General features: G+C 43.3%; 1 protein-coding gene across 1 annotated transcript in view; it reads right to left on the reverse strand.

Moving 5' to 3' along the window:
* Positions 1-19197, reverse strand: part of ERBB4 (erb-b2 receptor tyrosine kinase 4) — a 337006-nt gene that overhangs the window by 29544 nt on the left and 288265 nt on the right. The window contains exon 21 of the mRNA XM_014257738.2: positions 2224-2379. Coding sequence (XP_014113213.1) covers positions 2224-2379 — 156 coding nt within the window. The remainder of the gene's footprint in view (positions 1-2223; positions 2380-19197) is intronic.

The raw sequence follows: 19197 nt of genomic DNA on the forward strand, positions 1-19197 counted from the left end.
AAGATGGAATGCAGAAGCTTTTTTTTTTCCTTAACAGTTTGCAATCTCTGGGATCTGAAATAGCAACACTGCTGTCTCAGCTGTTCTCTCATGAGGCCAGGTTACAAATGCAGTGACCATAACACTTCACCATCATCATCATCATCTTCATGGTGAACAGGCAATGAGGAGAATTTGCAGTGCTTTATTGTAAACTCCTGATGTTTGTTAGAGATGCAGCCACCCCAGTTCTCTGTATCATTACTGCAATGAGAAAATTACTCCCCAGACTAAATTACTCCCCAGGCAGCAGCCCCAGGTTCCTGTGGCAGTGAATCACCCTGTTCTTCTGACAGAGAAGGGTGTGCAGGCAAACCAAACCTTCCTGCATTACAGCCCACCCTCTCCACTTTGTGTTCACATGGGATTCATGGTGTTTCCCATTCCTGAGCTGGGCCTGGCAGGCACAGCCTGGCAGTCTGATGAATTTCTGATGAACAAGCAGGAGATTTTTACCTGGCAGGGACTTGTATGGGTTGCCTCCAACTTGGAGCTATGGAAGAGGTACTGGAATAAACCAAAGGGATGAGTAACTGCAGGCAAAAGCTGAACAGATGGTGGGTGTGAAAGCAGAGGATGTGTCTTCATTCAAAGCCTTATGAAACTACCTTCCATGAAGTTCACTAATGAGCACAACCTATAGAGTTATGGCAAAAATAGCACCTTGTAATAAAGGCTGCCTTAACTCTTGCAAAGACAGTTCATCCTCCCCCACTAAACTCTGCAGAGGTGCTTTGCTTCCATTGCCACTGTGTTCCAGGTGTGAACAGCTGCTGAAGGAGCAGAGCTGCCTTGTTCATTATGGGATAACTCAGGTTGGAAGTGACTCAGGAGGCCTCTAGTCCCACCTCAGGTTCACAGCAGGTCCAGCTGCCTGGGAGATTAGGCCAAGTTACTCAGAGGTTTGTCCAGTCTGGACTTGAAAACCTTCAAGGATGGAAACTGCACCACCTCTGTTGACAACCTCTGATTGCTCGGTCTGAACCTCCCTTAGCATGCTCCCAACACAACTTGATGCTGCCAATGTCCTTTGGATTTCACAGGATACTTTTCTGGACCTGGGAAGTGGTACATCTGACATAAATCCTGCTCTAGAGCTCTCAGCAGGGTGACAAGTCCAAGCCACAGCTGCCAGGGAATAGCTGGTTTGCAAGGATCAGCTCTTTTTCTGTCAATCACTGTCAGATGGAGGGAGGAGGCTGAGGGGTTACCGAGGATTACAGAAATGAAGGAATCTGGGAAAGCTGCCAAAACCCCACCTTCCCTGCCAGGAGGCATCTTGCTTTCCATGGGGAAATGGGAAAACACTGGTGGCTCCCCTCTCAAGCTCTTCACTCTCCACCTGCACAGGTGATCCAAGGGCAGCAGCTCATCCTGGAGAGCAGCACACACTGGCAACAGCTTTCCGTCAAACTGTTCGTCCCAGACAAGGGCACCAGTGAGCACAAAAATCCACAGATAGCAAACTGAACATCCAGGAAAAGGAATGACAGGTGAAGCAAGTCCTTTGGGATTCTGTGACAGATTGAAATGGGGAGTTTCAAGATGTTTAGGGAGCAGCCAGAAGCACCATGTACTTACTGCCTTCTGAATTTTATCATGCATTAATCTGAAGCTGGAAGAAATGAGGTAAGGCACTACATGGCTGTGGTGTGGTTAGCTGGAAAGTAATAGGGGGAAATGGCTGGTTTCAAAATTATCTTCAAGCTGTCTTTTAGTGCATTCAGCATGGTATTGGAGTGGCGGATGCAAGACATAACATATGCAAGCTCTTCCAGTGTGATAGAAGAGCTAAATTCTCATGTTCTGTGGCCTTCCCTTTTGTTTTCACAAAAAATTACTTGTCTGGAAAAATGGGTTATTGAGGTGAGTACTGTCCAGAGAAAGAGGCTGGGCAGGAATGCCCCAGAACATCCATCACTCATTGAAGTATTCAAAACAAGACTCAAACCGAACCACATGAAATAAACCTAATTCTGATTGTGAAAACTGCTCGTGCAATTACATTTCAGTGCCTGGAGGAGCTCCCTGTGCAAAAAATGAGGATCTTTTGCGTGTGCTTTCACAACAGAGTTCTTCTGCGAGGCACTGACAGACTCTCTTAGTCCCACAGGGACACACTGGTGTGAGGAGTAACTCCAGGAGGTTTGTCACAGCATGGCAGATTTACCTCCAGACACTCACCTTTCCCCCATCAGCATTATACTCCTTTTCATCCCCTTCCAGAAGCCTGGCCAAGCCAAAGTCAGTGATTTTCACGTGGTTTGGTGATTTCACCAGGACGTTACGGGCTGCCAAGTCCCGGTGAACGAGTCTCCTCTCTTCCAGGTACATCATTCCCTGAAGGAACAAGAACAGTACAATAATGCTAATAAGTCCTATATGTTCTTTTGAGAGCTAACTTTCACTGGTGGCATGTAAAATGGCTGGTCCAATTATGAGTATTTACAATGAGAAAAGTGTCTAGAGGGCAGGAGTTCAACATTGCTCTTGCTCTGAACAGGAGGCAAGATTAGGTGACCTTGAGTTAGTCCAGTATGAATGATTCTGTAAGATTCAATTACCAAAGGGGGAAAAAACACCACAAAATAACACACAGATAACTCTTTTGCTTCAGCAAGCTTAAAATCTGGAAACGTGAGACAAAGAGAAGAAATATTACGGCCCTTGTTCTTCAGACAGGAAATCTAATGACCATAAAAAATAATCAATTTAGCCAAAGCACCCCCAGAAATTAGAGCACACTGGGAAACAATCCCAGCTCCGTTATGTTCCAGACAAGTGTCTTTAATTCAAGATAAAGATTCTTGTCCATCTTCAAATGGTTTTTAGCTGGTCACAAATTTTCACTATCCTCAGTGGATTAGAAGGAAAACAATTCTTTATTCCAAGTGCTGCAACTCCCTCACCTTTTCACTCCCTTAAAATATTGCCTGTAGTATTATAATAAGGCATTAGATCAATGGCCCCTTTTTTTTATGAGCATATATATTCTGTTAGAAGTATATTCTGTTAACAAGCCCATCCAGCTGCCTTTAGAGATAAGGTAACATATACTCAAACTGCCTGGCCTTAACCTTATTCTTATTCTGATGGGAGACTAACCATCTACCATCAGTATGGAAATTTGCACTATGCTTTGTGACACTGAGATCAACACCAAAGCTTGGTCTTATTAATTATATGACACACAAAGGATAGTTGGGCAGGGTTACAAGCCTATAATTTCATTAAAAGGCATTTATGACATTAACCACCATTATTAGAACTTAGAGATGAAATCACACACTTGACAATTGCCTTTAAGGTATCTCTTAATATATTAGCTCTGTACAATATATATGATAATTTTTTAAAAAGTCATTGCTGAATACCAAAGAGCTCATATTATCCCGTAATACAGATGATAATTCAGAGAGTCACATGTAGTGATTAAAATAACCAGATTACTCAGTGCCATGGGCCGGATTTTATTATCCCTTCACAGCCTAAGGAGCTCCCAGGTACCTGAGGAGCTCCCAGGTACCTGTCCCCATACAAGCTGCCTCCCAAGGTCTCTGGACCCAGGCCTGGCACAGGGAAGCTGTGACTGCCCCTGGAAGTGTCCAAGGCCAGGATGGATGGGGCTTGGAGGAGAAAACATTAAAACATGCTTGGAGCAGCCTGGGATAGTGGAAGGTGTCCCTGCCCATGGCAAGGGGTGGAGCTGGAGGGGCTTTAAGGCTTTAAGGTCCCTTCCATCTCTAGGACTCTATGAACATGGATGTCTACACAAAAAGCATCAAATGGAGCCCCAAACTGGTTTTAGGTGAAAAATTTCAGTGCAAACACCAGGAAAAGCTTTACAAACACGTGGGAGAACATTTGGCATAAACACTACCTCATGCAGTCAACATGAAGGGGTTTTGGAAGAGGACACAGGGACTCTTTGGCATAAAAGCAACTGAAGTTATTCTTTAGAAGCACCTCTTGTTGAAGCAAACACACCCTCCTGCCAAGTGCAAGTCAGTACTTTTGGCTTTTGACCATCAGAATTGTAAGTCTTTAAAAGAATTATGTCTTTTGACACCGAATTAAAACTGCTAGGAAAGAAAAGATGAATAAATCTCATGGGCTAAGGCATTGTGAGTCACACAAGAACCACACCGTGATACCAGCTCGTGAGGGAATTCTGCTGGCATCAGAATATATCAGGCCCATATGAAATTATAATCTTTAATAGATTAACTTGTACCTCTCAGCACTGAAACAGTGTGAAAATATTGCAGATTTCTTTTGGGCAAAATGAAAACACAGAATTTTTCCTGTCAAAATCAAAACAGATGACCTGTAGCAAGGCTTTAGCCTCCTGTTTCTGGTTAAGGATGGCAGGAATGGATGGCAATGTGTACAAAAACATCCTTCATTGAAGGAGTTATACAACCAAATTCTTAACCATGCCTCTTGGGTCTTATTTTACTGTCTGTAATTTCAAGCATTTTTTTAAACCTATAGGCTTATGCTTTAGGACATTTATTCTATTCATTTACTTCCATTTATTCTAATGTTGTGCTATTATTTAGTGTCATTTAGTAAGATTCTATTTTAGATTTTAGATTCAGTAAGATTCTATTTTATTCATCACTAACCTCACACTCTCTCAAGAACAAGAAAGATAAACACCAACACCTTGCACTGCTCCTCAGCAACATCACTATAACTTTTTAAATCTGTTTTTCTCTTGATTCTGCTTCTGTACTTCTTCTCACACCTGGATTTCTCAGTCCTTTCTGGGCTGAGCTCTTCTGGAATATTCCTTCACAGGGAGTTCCATTTATCTCAGTTCTCCAGGTCAGAAGAAAACTCCAAAGCTCGTCAGGATCTTGTTTCTCGTGTTTATTAGGATGTTATCACAAAACTTGGCAGACTTTTTGCTCAAGTTCAATTCATCCTGCCCTTTTTGGCTCACTTTGGCCTTGCAGGCACAAAATGGCCCCAAACTGTGCAGCCTTTTTATCTTTATACTTATTCTTATCCAATGAACAATAGACACATAGATTATTTTTCTTAATGACCCAATGACCCACCTGTGTGCTGCAATGTGACATTTTCTATCCAATCACCTACTATTACCCAAAAACCTCTAGAAGAAGAAAATGAAGAAGACAGAAGAGGGAAAAGAGACAACACCCTAAATCTTCCATTTTGTCTTCTGCTCTCTAAACTAGCTTAAACTCTAAACTAGCTTTAGGTTCATAACGTATTAGAATTTCCAGTGCTGTGGAAGTATCACCAAAACTAGGCTGGTGGAGGAAATAGGAGAACAAAAGGATTTTTTGGAAAAGGAAAATGAAATTTTTCTGGCAAATCATGGGTTTGTCCCCTGAGATCTGCCTTGAAGCTGTGGCCATAATTTTCTGTTCTCTTACTTTATTATAACAACCAGTGGTACTTTCTGCTGTAATTTCTGAGGGAAATTCAGTTTCTGAGGGAAGCTTTTGAGCACAGCCTCCATTTGTAGAGCTCAGAGTGTAAGAGGTATGAGCACAGACTATTTCAGATGCTGTAATTTGATTTCCTACCCTTTTTTGGAGTCCCACCTCCCTGCTGAGGATGCTTCTGGAATTGTTTCAAAAGTGGCAGCTACAGCGCAGGGAATGCCAAGCCCTGAACTGCATGAGTCCTGCCTGGAAGCTCTTTCCCTCAGGTGCCTGGATTTCATCTCCAGAAAGAAGATACTCATTACTCAGGGCAGAATTCAAACAGGTAAGTCATGAAATGCAAAAAGTCCTTTTGGGATAATTGCTGGAGATGAACTGCAGAGCGTTGAATCACTGACTAAAGTTTAACATATGTCTTCTGTCTTGCAAGACATCATTTTGCAAGAACAAATCAAATTTAAAAAGTTTAAAGACCTCCACCTGCCCCAAGATCTTCAGCAATACCAGCCCACAGCAAACCTCCCTATAAATATTTTATTTTCAGTGTGATTTTTGGTTGTTTTCTACACTGAATATAATTGTTTTCCTAAATTGAGGGCATGTTGATCTTATCTCACCCAAGAATTAAGAGCAGCCTGTTTGTTTTTTTCTTAATAATAACTTCCACTCACCAGCACACGTGGCAGATTCATCAAATTCATTCTTCAGGTACATTAAGGAAGGAAATTTCAAGTCCAACTCAATTCTCATGGACAGTAATCTGCAGCCTTGGAGACCGCTCTCTTACCTACCTAATAACTCAAGACTTGCTTAATAACGTGAATCACTGTAGAAAGCCTCAAATGATCATCTTTTCCCCTGCATACCCCATGGAAAAGGTGTAATTTTGCCTGGGGCTAAATACACTTTCAGGGGAAACACTGTGCCCTTTGTTGTCAGGAGCATCCACGCTCATCCGTGTTGGAGTCTGAGACACGGAGTGTGTGCCCCTGTCTCTGATGGCTGGCTCTGAGATCCAGGAGAACACAGGATTTCATACAACGTGAAATTTATGGCCATGTTTTCATGGTGATACATAAAAACAGCTGTTGAAGTTAGAAAAGCTAGAAGTGTGTGTAGATTAGAGAGTTTTCTTAAGTCACTGGGTGAAAAAGTTAGAGTTTAGAGTTTAAGTTAGTTTAGAGAGCAGAAGGCAAGCTGGAGGATTTAGGGTGTTATCTCTTATCCTTCTTCTTTCTTCTTCATTTTCTTCTAGAGGTTTTTGGGTAATAGTAGGTGATTGGATAGAAAATGCTGCAATGTAGTACACAGGTGATGGGTCATTGGGTCATTAAGAAAAATAATCTATCTTTCTATTGTTAATTGGATAAGAATAAGTATAAAGATAAAAAGGCTGCACAGTTCGGGGCCATTTTGTGCCATCAGAGCCAAAATGTGCCAGGTTGTAGTGAGTTAAACTTGAGCAAAAAGTCTGGAAAAGCCTGCCAAGTTTTGTGATAACATCCTAATAAACACGAGAAACGAGATCCTGACGAGCTTTGGAGTTTTCTTCTGACCTGGAGGACTGAAATAAGAGGGACTCCCTGTGAGGGAATATCCCCAAGGAGCTCAGCTCAGAGGAGACTGAGAAATCCACATGTGAGAAGAAATACAACAGAATCAAGAGAGATAGAGAATAAACAGATTAAAAAAGTTACAATCCAGGCTGCTGCTGGTGCAGAGAGCTGTGGGAGAGGAAGGCTGGCTCTGAAAGGCACAGCTCAGAGGTGTGATGTCCTCAGTGGGAGCTGGCACTGCAGGTCACCCTCCCAGCCAAGGGGGATGCTGCCAGCCCCAGCTGGGGACTCACACCTCACACTAAGCTCCACCAGCTCACCTGCCAAGGATTTCTGAAAGTGTCTGGGGTTCTGCCAACCCTGGTGAAGCTAGGAGAGAAAACCAGTCCTGCACCCTGGGCTGTGCTGTAAGCCCAAATATTTAGGAGTTCAATGCAATTATAAGGGGTGAGTTAATTTCTGTCTCTTTGGTAAAGGGCACACTAAGAAAGTTTATGTGGTAGTAATGTGTTTCTTCCATCTCCTGCTCACTTGACAAGCTCTCCCAAAGTTTCACTTCTCTCCAGTTTAAGTTTGAAGCAATGTGCTATTAATGTGTAGCAAGCTGTATCTCAGGGTAAAAGTGCTTTTAGCTCAAGCTGGCCATCTTCAGATGCATTTAGGATACAAAGCTGATATAACTATCTGGGTTTGCCTACAGCTGCTTTAGTCCTGTCCACCTGAGCAGCACCAGAGGACAGAAACTCTGCCAGATCTGCCACCTGGGCAGCTGTGACACGATCAGAGGGGACACTGCTGATAACAGCATTGTCCTCACAGTCCTGCCATGACTTTGCTGAATCTTTTTCAGACTAAACAGTTCAGAGTACACAGAAGCAAGACCAGGACTATCTGTACCTGACTCAAGAGATGGGATCCCAGTGCAGCTGGATAATTGTCCCTATGGAAAGGCAACCAAACTCCTGCACAGGTAACTTGAGCAAGAGCAAAGAGAGGTGGTATTTTGAACTCAGGTCAGACCTACATCTCTGCACTTGTGGCTCACCCAGAAGTACAGATTCTGTCTGCTCACAGGTGGGCTGGCTCAGCTGAAGCACAAAACTGGCATGAGTTGGCTTCATACCAACCACAGGAGGACACACACTACCCCTGGCAATTGCACATCAGAAGAACAAGTCTGGATAAAAAGAAGTCAGCATCAGATATTTGCTTTGCACCATGTGGCAGCTGCTGTTTATCTGTTCCAGAAATAGGAGTCCAAAAGCCTGATTTACTACACTGCTAAACTCCATCCCAGGACACAAAATAAAGGTGCTGCAAAAGCACAACAGGTCAGAACAAACTCAAGAAGCCAAAGTGAAAGGAAAGAGGCTATGAGGCTGATTAGATGAGAATTACAGGGGAAATGCAGTCTATTCCACAATGACAGGTGACTCATAAAGGGAGAAAGAGAAGAAAAAAAGTGAGAGGAGAAGCAATTTCATAAGTTTATGACATTTCAATACTTAATTGACTGGACTGAGCAGACATTTTGATGGGCCCAGACACAATCCAATCCTAAATTAACATCTCAGGAATGTCATCTCACCCCCTCCTGGCACAGATAAGTGGGTCACTGCTGAATTGACTGGTTCTCAATTCTGAGCTTGTGGGGCCTTTGAAATAAAGCTCTCTGTCCTGGGTTGGTGCTGAAGCTCCTCAGGTAACACCAGAAGGGGATTTTGTTCCACTGCATCATCAAACACGTCCTTTGTCTGAACTCCTGTGGAAAGATGGATTGTCTCCCAGGCTCCCTCAAATTATGCAGCTTTCTGGATTAGTTGGTGCTGAATGTAAAGAGTCTGTGAAGCACTTCACATTCTTCTGATGAAAGATGTTACATAAATATATTAAGTAGTCTAAGCAATAAGATGCAGACCAGGTACATATTTCAATACTGGCCATACTGGGTGTGACTCTGAGTTCTGGTCCCACCTACAGCCATGTCTGTGCAGCTGCTGCAAAGTTCATTCCCAAGCATGAGATTTCTGAGGGAGGGAGCTGTGGAGTTGTGATTAATCTCCATTTTGCAATTAACTCAGGTGCTTTCTTGAGACAGCTGGGTGCAAGGTGCTCTCCTATGCCAGCTGGGTCATACTGCATGTGTTACCCCTTCACCTAGACCAGGTGTCCCAGCCTCCTGGGCTGTGTGGACAGACTGTGCTACTCTCCTTATTCCCAAAGGGATGTTCTCCCAGCTCTGAAGAAAACCACAGCTCAGGGGGCTGCAGCCCAAAGAGGAGAGGGAAATTGCAGCTCACAGCTGTGCTTACAATGAGTGTATCATTGCACCACCTTTTTCTGTGAGAGAGGCCTTTAAACAAGCACTAACTGCCTTAAATAACAAACTTATCACTGCAAAACTCTCCTTGCCGGGCAATAACATTTACTGCAAAGTAACAACAGTTTAGAGACTGGCAGGATCACAGTCCTTATGACACAGGCTGTTCCAAATTGCAATTTCAAAAGAAAATCATAGTAATCTGTGCTACACTTGTCAGCAGAAGGAACATACCTGTCTGCTGATTTGGGGAGACTTTGGGTTTCAGTTCCCAGTGGATCACATACTCCTGGAAAGTGTTTGATGCTTTTCAAAGTGGCAACCAAAGACAGGTATTGGTTTGAACAGGCTCTTTGAATGCCATTCTTCTCCTTTACATAAATGGCTTCAGTTAGACCAGCTCCAGCTCCTTCCCCTGAGGAGGCAGGAGGGCTAAAAGCAGCCTATAAAAGAGTGCAGCTGTAATGGGGGAGCTGTGACCAGCGCTTTCCTGATCCTGTAGCTCCAAACTGCCCATCAAGGAGATCACTTGGCTTTCCTGGAAGGAAGCCCATAGCAGCAAATCTGAACAATGGGCTACTTCTCCCCTAGCCAGGCACTGACCTCTTGCCAATGCAATTACAGTCGGGAGAGTGTACTGTGCAGTGCATTCAGTCTCTCCAAGAAAGTGTATTTAAAATGGATTACTTCTGCTCCTTAGGCAGGCAATCAATAGAGATGTGGACTGCAATAAGTACAGAGATGTCTGTGGGGTGCAGCACTTATCCTCTGTGTCTCTTCAGAAATTAATTAAAAATCAATGAAGTGTGCAGCCTATTAATAAGGAACCTCCAGATTAACAGATACAAGCACAGTCTTCCCTCAGGTTCAGAACAAGCACAGCCCCAGTGCAAGCACTGGAAACTCTCCAACACTTCAAGCCATACCATACCCTGACCTTTCATGGCCATGCCCTGCACCTGCCTGAACTGCAACACCCCCAGTTTTATGCACCCTTAACAAATTACATGCTGTGTGCTTCAAGTCAGCTAAACAGGAGGAACTGGGGGAAGCATTCAGGCCCTTCAGAGTTTCTCTGCTGGCCTGCAAGGAAATGAACTCAGGGCAAAGCAAAACCACCTGTGTGAAGGTGGGACCCAGCAAACATCTAACAGGGGGTTGAGTCCAATGTCTTCTCTTAATTACAGACATTTTCTGGACAGCTTCCTTGGGAAATGACTCCTGACCCTGTAGCAGGTGATTTTCCACTGGAAGAGTGCTGATAAACTGGCATGTCATGGATGCAAAGCTTTCCAGTATTCATCTCATGATTCATGCTATGATAATGAAATATGTGACAAAAACAGGTCTTTCCTGCACCCTGTGTACTTGCCTGGTTTGGTTGAGACAGTGTTTTTGGACTGCTGAAATGACTTTCCCCTTCTCTTGGGCAATGCCCAGGGGGCAGACAGGGAACACTGTGGTGGCACTGTCTTGTGTGTTCAGACAAAAATCCCACAGGAAGAGCCCACAACAGCTCCCTGCTTTGCAGAAGGCAAATATGTACAGAATTCCACTGATCCCCCTGAACCATCCGAGAGGGGAGATCTTATACCTCAAGACATATGTTTCACAGGGCACTTTCAGTCCAACTCAAAGCTGTTAGCACTACCCTGTGTCCTCATTAAATTAGGCATGGAGGATTTTATTTTCATTTCTGAGCCAACAGCATGACTGGGGCTGGATTTCAGAGGTAGGCACCTTTATTTGAAAGATGCCCCTGAAGCTCATGCAGCTTCGGGGCTCTGTATTTTCACCACTTCTAAAATCACCATTTCAGGGTAAACAGGGAAACAACAGGACAATGGAAGCACTGCTTTCAGAAACCACCACTTTCACCAGCTATTCCAGTGCCAGGACCACCTTGGCTCTGCAGGAGAAAAGTGGAACAAGGACATATTTACCCTCTCCTATTTTCTCACCACGTGAGCAGAGCAAGCAGTCTGCCTGCACACCGGCTTCTGCTAGGACTGCAATACCGTTCCACAAAAGAAAATGTTCTGAATCTATTCTAAATGCTTTTGATACTCTGATTCAAGAGAGTTCTTGAATAAATTACAGCTTTGAACTTCGAAACTCTGTTGCCACTAGGTTTCTGAGCACTTCTTAAAAACCCACATCACAGGTAACCATAGTTACCCATTACATAGGGGTTTTTTTTTCTCCCTTTTCTAATTGAGTAGCTTATGACAGTGACAGAACAGGAGAGGCCAGCCACATAAACAGAGTGTGCTCTCTGATAATGGCTGGAGAAACCTGCTAAATAATTCAATTCCTCTTGTAAAGGGGCTCTGAAGATCTACGAAGGGACCACAATCCTGCATAGGGGAGAAACTACTTCTAAAGTAGTAAAAATCTAAATAGAATCTTTTATCATGGCCTCTAAACAAAACTTTTCTTCTTTTTTTTTTTTTTTTCCCTAGATCCCAGAAAAGTCTGAATATCTGACAGTAATATCAAGGAATATTTGAAGTAATATCAAGCTTTTGAAATCCATTTATTTTGAGGTGAATCCCAGCTCTGGAGATTTTAGTACCCAAATCTGAGAAACTTCTCAGTGAGCGTGAACTGAGTGTTTTAATTGATCTCTGTACAGTTCCCAGCTACAGCAAATACTTCAGCTACAGCTACTTATTTGTTAGGTTGTCTCCAGAGCCAGGGATACCACGACTTATTTGAAAAGAAATAAAAGCACTCATGACTTTGACATCTCAAGATCTGAGCATGTGGGTGGTGAATATATTGGAAATTTTGAGAGCTGCTGAGCTGAAACATGTGACCTGAGTGGAACACAGAGCAATCAGGGCAGGTGTATTTCCACTGATAGTAACATTTTAAGTGTCTTAATACCTGATTTTCTGAATTTAAAGGAGTTTTTCCACCAATTACAACTGAGACAGGTTCAAGCCTTGGGTCAGTGCTGCTACCACTGCACAGCACCCAGATGGAATGTACAAATCAAGCTGAAATGGATTTTAACTGTTGGCAAAGTTATTCATTGGGGAAGCAGAGGACACCCAGCAGCCCTGGGCTCCTCTAAAATCCCAAGTCTTCTCAAAGAAGACTCACACTTGAGCTTTCTCCTCAGCTATGACCCCATCACCTTTTGCCTCTCACTCTAAACTATAGCCATGATTTTTTTCCTGTGATTTATGATGCCAAACTGATAGCCCTGGCTATGGAATTCACACAGGACATGGCCAGGAGTAGCCAAAGGGCTTTCAAGAGGCTTCAGCCTTTTCCTCTAACCTGTGACCAAGACCTTCTGGCCATCAGCCACCGACACCCTGGCTAAGGGGGTGTCCCTGTTCCTCCTGCAATTCTGCAGCAGCATTTCCATGCTTCAGGCTATTGGTCCAACACTCAAATGTGCCCAAACTGTTTCTGACAAATAGACACAGGAACCATCTTCTTCTTAGTACTGAAATGAGACGATTCCTAAAAGGGTCTGCTAATAGAAAAATTATTGCAGTGAGTAGAAAAGTCTCACACTGCTCTTGGTTCATTTGGATCAGACCCAAACATGAGAAATCTCTGACCACAGCTCCCACACTCTCTTGGCTGGAATTTTTTCAGCTGTTCCTCCATCTCTTGGCTGCTTCATTCACAGTTTTCTCTCTTTAAAACTGCTGAGGTTTTTCAAAGGATCAGCTGTCAAAAATCACCATTTCCCCAAGGACCCAATCATGCTGCGTTTTTTCTTCTCTCCAATTAAAACTAACATGCACCAGGTTCAAAATATTTCTCTACCCTGACTGAAGCACATTGGTTAGAACATAGGCAGAGGCACAACATGACCCCACAACAGAAATACCTTTAAGAAGGTATTTACAGTGAGGGTTCTTTAGGAGCAAGGCAGGGAGAATCAAGTTGTCTCTGAGGAGAGGATAAAACAATCAGGTCAATAAAAGCTGCCCACCAGGTGTTATGGACTGATGGAAAGAGCTTTTCTAGAGGCACTGAGGTGGGTGAGCATGTCTGGGATCACACATGGACTGCTATGAATTTATTCTGACTGGATTATAACACACACATATGTAATTCTGGCTCTGCCTCCCCGGTAAACCCTCACAACCTCTCCAAATCTCACCACAATAACATCACTATTTTATTACATTATTTATGGCACGCTGCACTTCCAACCCCAGATTCCAGAAATACTCATTGATAAATTCCTAGCCAAGCACAGACAGAATAAATGACAGTGAGAGCTTGTCAGAAGCTGTACCTCATCTGCTCACACATGACCACTACTGTTTTCATTGGAATTGACATTTACTTTCTTTTGCCGCTCCTTTGCCACGCTTGGCTCCCTAAGAAATCAGGCTGATGCAGCTGTGACATGCATATTTATTTTTCTGTCTGTCTCTGAGAGTTTATGAGTGTTTTCAACCTGATTTGACACTACACTTGCCTCAGAAATTTCTTCTGAGTTTCCTAAAAGCAGGTAGGCAAGGAGAGGAGTAAGGCTGTAATATTTTCCTGCAATTGTGATCGCTATCTTTCTTGGGCACAAGAGACTCCACATAAGAGAGAGACATTATTGAGGATACTTTAACTAGCACTAGGAACATATTAAATTCCAGATAACCTAATCACGAGCCATAAATCACAGGCAACCAGCTCTCAGCAGCTCTTCTGCTCACAGAACTGCTTTTCCAAAGAGTTCCAGGGGGCCTCATTGATCACAAAGGCATGAAGTTCTACTGTAAGAAAGAATGCAAAGCCCAATTTACATCCAGTTATCCTGAACAGAAGGTAGGGCTTCCTGCAGCTGCTCTGGGGAGCTGCAGACCAGCACACCCCAACCCACGAGATGATGGATCATCCTTGCTTGAATTGCTGAATGACACTCAAGGGCAGAGACTACTAAAGGGGTCAGAGAGACCCTGTCTTCAGGAAAACTACTGAGAGAGGTAATTCCTGTGGGAAATTGGGTGGGAATGTCTGTGACAGATTACCTGGCCTCAAACTCATGATAGCCATGGTCCCCTCTGGACAGGAGGTACTCAGGAATGGGAAACATTTGGTGCTTGCTAGGCCAGCTGCTTATTGTGATGTACCTGTTTGTTCAACACAGACCAAGACTCTGCTGTTTGGGTGTTGGAAATGCAAACACAAACATTAATATTGCTCTGGGATCCTGTTTTCCTTGGCAGAGGAAGGAGGCCTGGCACTGCGGGGCCACCAGATAGAAATTATCCATTGACACTATGAATGCTACAGCAGATATTAGAATAGATTGAAAAGATGAACTAAACTCTTAGGTCTTTCAGGGGGAAGTTTGAGAGTCAGATGTTTGGGGAATGTCTTTCTCTGAGTCTTCTTGCAGCTCCATGCTGTTGCCCACGGTTGTGTTGTAAACCCCCAATCCTCAGGGGAATTCTGAAATCTCCACCTCCACAAGCTCTTCTGATTTCATTTAAACCAAAATCAAAGAATGGGTGAGCATGTACACAGTGTTAAAGTATACCCTGATGTCTGGAAGGCCAAAAGGCAAATAAGAACAGAACCCAGTAAGTATTTCTAACTTTTTCTTCTTTTTTTTTTTTTTAAGAAAGAGACTTTGGCCTTGATTTTTCAGTGTTTAACATTGGCAGAATTGTGTCTCTTATGTTGGCTGTAATCCCAGCTCATAGCAAGACATGAAATGCAGCTGTATGACAAGTAAAGGTGAACCTTCTGGAGTACTGAGGGACTGATTGCTGCTCTTACAGGGATGATCAGAAGGATATGCCAGGCTTGCTGTCCTGGATGTGCCAGAGTGGTCCAGTTTGTGGTCTGAAGGTGCTCCAGTATAGTCTCTGTCCTGAGCAGGAGCTTACACCTCAGCAGAAGCAGGTGGCAGCTATCAGAGCTATGTGAGGTTTGCCCTCCATAAAATAAGGCCCAAAGTGTGTTTATGTAGTGCTGGCTTTTCCCCCTCAGGACAGGGCTGGATGGTTACTTAAATCTCCCTTAAAAAATGGAAAGGAAGCAATTTCCTGTAAAAGAAAGATATGTGTAAGGGCTTGAGTTTTCTTAGAACTTTTTTGACTTAGGCTGGTTTTCAATGGAAATTACCCTCATTGCAATCTCTGTGTCTCCCTTCAGTTTCCCTTGCAATAGCTTTTCAAAATGTTGGTTGAATTTATTCAGATTGGACAGGGGAGAAAAGGTCTCAAAGATATTATCTTTGTATGAGTTTCATAAAAATAGGCATCCAGATAGATGAGACTGTGATTAGTACTCCCACCAAAGGAAAAAAAAAGGCACTGTAGGCTCAAGGCATTATTAAACAGCTGAGAGTCCACAAGGGAGACTGCCAGGGACAACCTGCCTTCAGGCTGTCTTGGAGAGTCTGGCTGCTTCTGTTTCCATTCCTTTTGCCACACAGATTGCCCAGCATCCCAGCAAAGCAAAATGAACCTGTGCCTTTTGTCCTGGATGCGTCTGCAGTAGGATTTCGAGCTGGATAGCAGTGCACCTGCAGCAACAGCATGACGCACCAGGGCCTTCAGAGAGAACTCAGTGGTGGAAAGGGACCTAAAGCCCTCAAAACCAGCTGTTCTCCAGCCCTCCACAGTCCACAGGGGACTTTTGGTTGGTTCAGGTAGAGATCCTTGGGGAGGAGTAAGTTGTTCTCTGGTAAGCTTTAGAGCACCTTGTTGTGGCTGGGGATATCATCATTTCTGCAAGGTGAGTTCTACAGGACAGTGACCACTGCAGATGGAAGGGGACACAGGAATATCCAGTGACCTGCCTGTGGCACTCTGCAGTGCCCCAAACAGGACTGGCCAGCTGGGTGCAGATCCAGTGTCCTTCCCTGTGGTGTTTCCAGGCTCCACAGCTACATCGGAGGCTAAAACATCTGGGCTGCATCCAACCTCAGCCTTTGCTTTAGAGCCAGCTTAGGCTTTCCTAAGATGCCTGACCCACCCTGTACCCCCAGCCTCAGAGATAGTGAGGGAAAACTTCTCTGGTTTTGGTTTAAATGAAATCAGAAGAGCTTGTGGAGGTGGAGATTTCAGAATTCCCCTGAGGATTGGGGGTTTACAACACAACCGTGGGCAACAGCATGGAGCTGCAAGAAGACTCAGAGAAAGACATTCCCCAAACATCTGACTCTCAAACTTCCCCCTGAAAGATCTAAGAGTTTATCTTTTCATTCTATTCTAATATCTGCTGTAGCATTCATAGTGTCAATGGATAATTTCTATCTGGTGGCCCCGCAGTGCCAGGCCTCCTTCCTCTGCCAAGGAAAACAGGATCCCAGAGCAATATTAATGTTTGTGTTTGCATTTCCAACACCCAAACAGCAGAGTCTTGGTCTGTGTTGAACAAACAGGTACATCACAATAAGCAGCTGGCCTAGCAAGCACCAAAAGTTTTGGAAACATTTCAGCGCACATATTTTAAGTAGGAATTTGGGTTGACACATTTCTTATGAAGGAATTAACAGCAGCAAAGGAGAATGAATGATATAATTCCAGAAGCTGTGTGAAACAACAAGGGAGCAGATGGGAGTGAAAACCAGCTCTCATTCAGCAGGAGAATGAGAAGACATCGAGTCTGCTGAATGGACAGGGGGATTTCAGCCCCAGGACAGGAAACCCAGATGTGTCCTGTGGGTTCAACACACAGCCATGGGAAAGGGAATGGACATAAAGCCACGGATGAGATTGCATGATGACATGCAGGAGGGACACAGTTAGAACAGGACTTTCAGCATGGCTTGTAGGAAAACCTGAGAATGATGGGTGCTGCATTGAATCCAAGGCAGAGGGAAGTCAGGATCTGTCTCCATAGAAGGACTTTTCCATATATTCTTAAATTAACTACAAATCATTAAGGAAAAATTTGTAACACATAATCCCTCTGCTAGGCTCATAACATAAAACATAAAACAGCATAAGATATCTCAATTTTTAGCTGATCCTGCAAGTCCAAAGTCAGTGACTCCACCTTTCCACGTTGCTGTGCTTCCAAGGCAACGTGACTCAGTCAGAGACGCTGTTCTTGGGAGAGTGAGGCACGAATACTTTTCACAAACAAAAGGGACAAAACTTTAAATACAAACAGCCTGAGCTGCCAGCATTTAAGGGGTTTCTCAAAAACAAACCCAAACTCTCAGCAAGCTGCTATTCCCTGATGACACAAGCAGGGCAATCACTGCCCCTTTCCCCAGCTTCTCTCCTCTCCTCGCCTGGGCACCCCTGGCTCTGGGCTGGGCTTTATCCTGCAGCCCCAGCAGCTCCCTGAGAGGTGCCTTGGTCCCTCTGGGAATGGTGAGAGCTGAAGAACTGCAAATGAAAGGCAGGGAGGGGCAGAATTTGCTGGTTTGGGCAGAGGGATGTGGTTCAGCAAAGCCAGCAGAAGTGACTGTAACTTTTGTTTAAATATTCCCAGGTGGGAAAAAAGAGGAGAAAAAAAAATAATTACAAGAAAAATAAAAAGAAGGAAAAAGTAAAAAGAAAAGGGATAAAAATGGCATGAGAAAGATAAATTTTGAAAGAAATGATCATATTTTCTCTTGTAATTAGCTGAGCACTAGAATCGAAGCTATACTACTTAGTTGCAATGTGTTTACTGTTCTGGGTTGTGATTTTTTTCCATGTCTAACACATTTTTAGTACTTCTATCTTTTACAACAGGACTTAGTTCAGACCAAAATAATCACTGTATTAACTTATTTTTTTCTTAGCCACAGAAAGCAGTCCACTTCATTACTGCAGAGACACCAAGCCTCCCCAGTCCATCATTAATTCTTACTGTTTTAATTACGAGAAAGAAAAAAAAACCCAACATTCTCTCTGGAAGAGTTTGTACATAATGACATTGTACAAACAAATCTTAACACAAAGCCACAAAGTACAAAACAGACAAGTCAGCTGCTAAAGGCAGGTTCTGGTAAAGATCAGATTTGGTAGGAAATTAATTTTTCCCTCTGTCAAGCTGCTCTAAAGCCAGTGAAATTCACTGCATCACATCTGTCTGCATAAGAACGAAGCCCTTAAAACCGTCCTAACAATGAGTTCAAACCACATCCCCATATCCTAATTTGAAAAAGTTCAGGGAAATGTCAGCTCTGAGTGCAGAAAAGGACTATTTCTATAATGAGCATGAACTGGGATTCTAATCCCAAACAGCTCCTCATTGTGGGGAAGGTTTTGATGAAGAACTTGGTCTCATTTCTAGTTTGGGCTGGTTTCCTCAGCTGCTTTCACAACAGAAGCTGAATCAATAAACCCAGAGCACATCTACTGTGATACAGACCTACAATGGATGGGATTTTTCAAAGGTATGAACAGCCTGAAGAACATTTCCACCCAATGGATTTTGGATCTCAAACTGAAGCATGAGACAAGTGCTACAACAATTGAAATTTCACATCCTAAAATGGAATATTTGGAGTCCAGCTTGTGCATATGTGGCACCTCAGAGATAGCAAGTTTCCATGTAAACTAGAAAATTTACTAAAGCTTAAAGTGATGTGGATGAATGCACTCCATATATGTGCACATGACTGAAAGTCTGGAGCCTTTTTTGTTTGTTTTAATTTTAATAATCAGTGATATAAATGGTGATATTTCACATTTCAAACTGGTGAGAATTAGTCAAAAGGAGATAAAGTGAGGGGAAAAAAAAATCTAAATGTAAACCACAACCTTACAGTGAAATCTAATAATTCCTCCAGGTTGAGATTTTGATAAATATTTCTGGTAAATAAATAAGTTTTCATTGCATTTGTGAGGCAACACATATGACCACAGTCAGGACCCAAGTCCAAGAGATACAGATGCAAAATGAGAGGATTTTTGTGTAAATTCCTAATCCAACCCTG

The sequence above is a fragment of the Pseudopodoces humilis genome, chromosome 8, assembly GCF_049639895.1.
Source record: "Pseudopodoces humilis isolate 2021_Gansu_Grassland_sample_001 chromosome 8, ASM4963989v1, whole genome shotgun sequence".
Classification (NCBI taxonomy): domain Eukaryota; kingdom Metazoa; phylum Chordata; class Aves; order Passeriformes; family Paridae; genus Pseudopodoces; species Pseudopodoces humilis.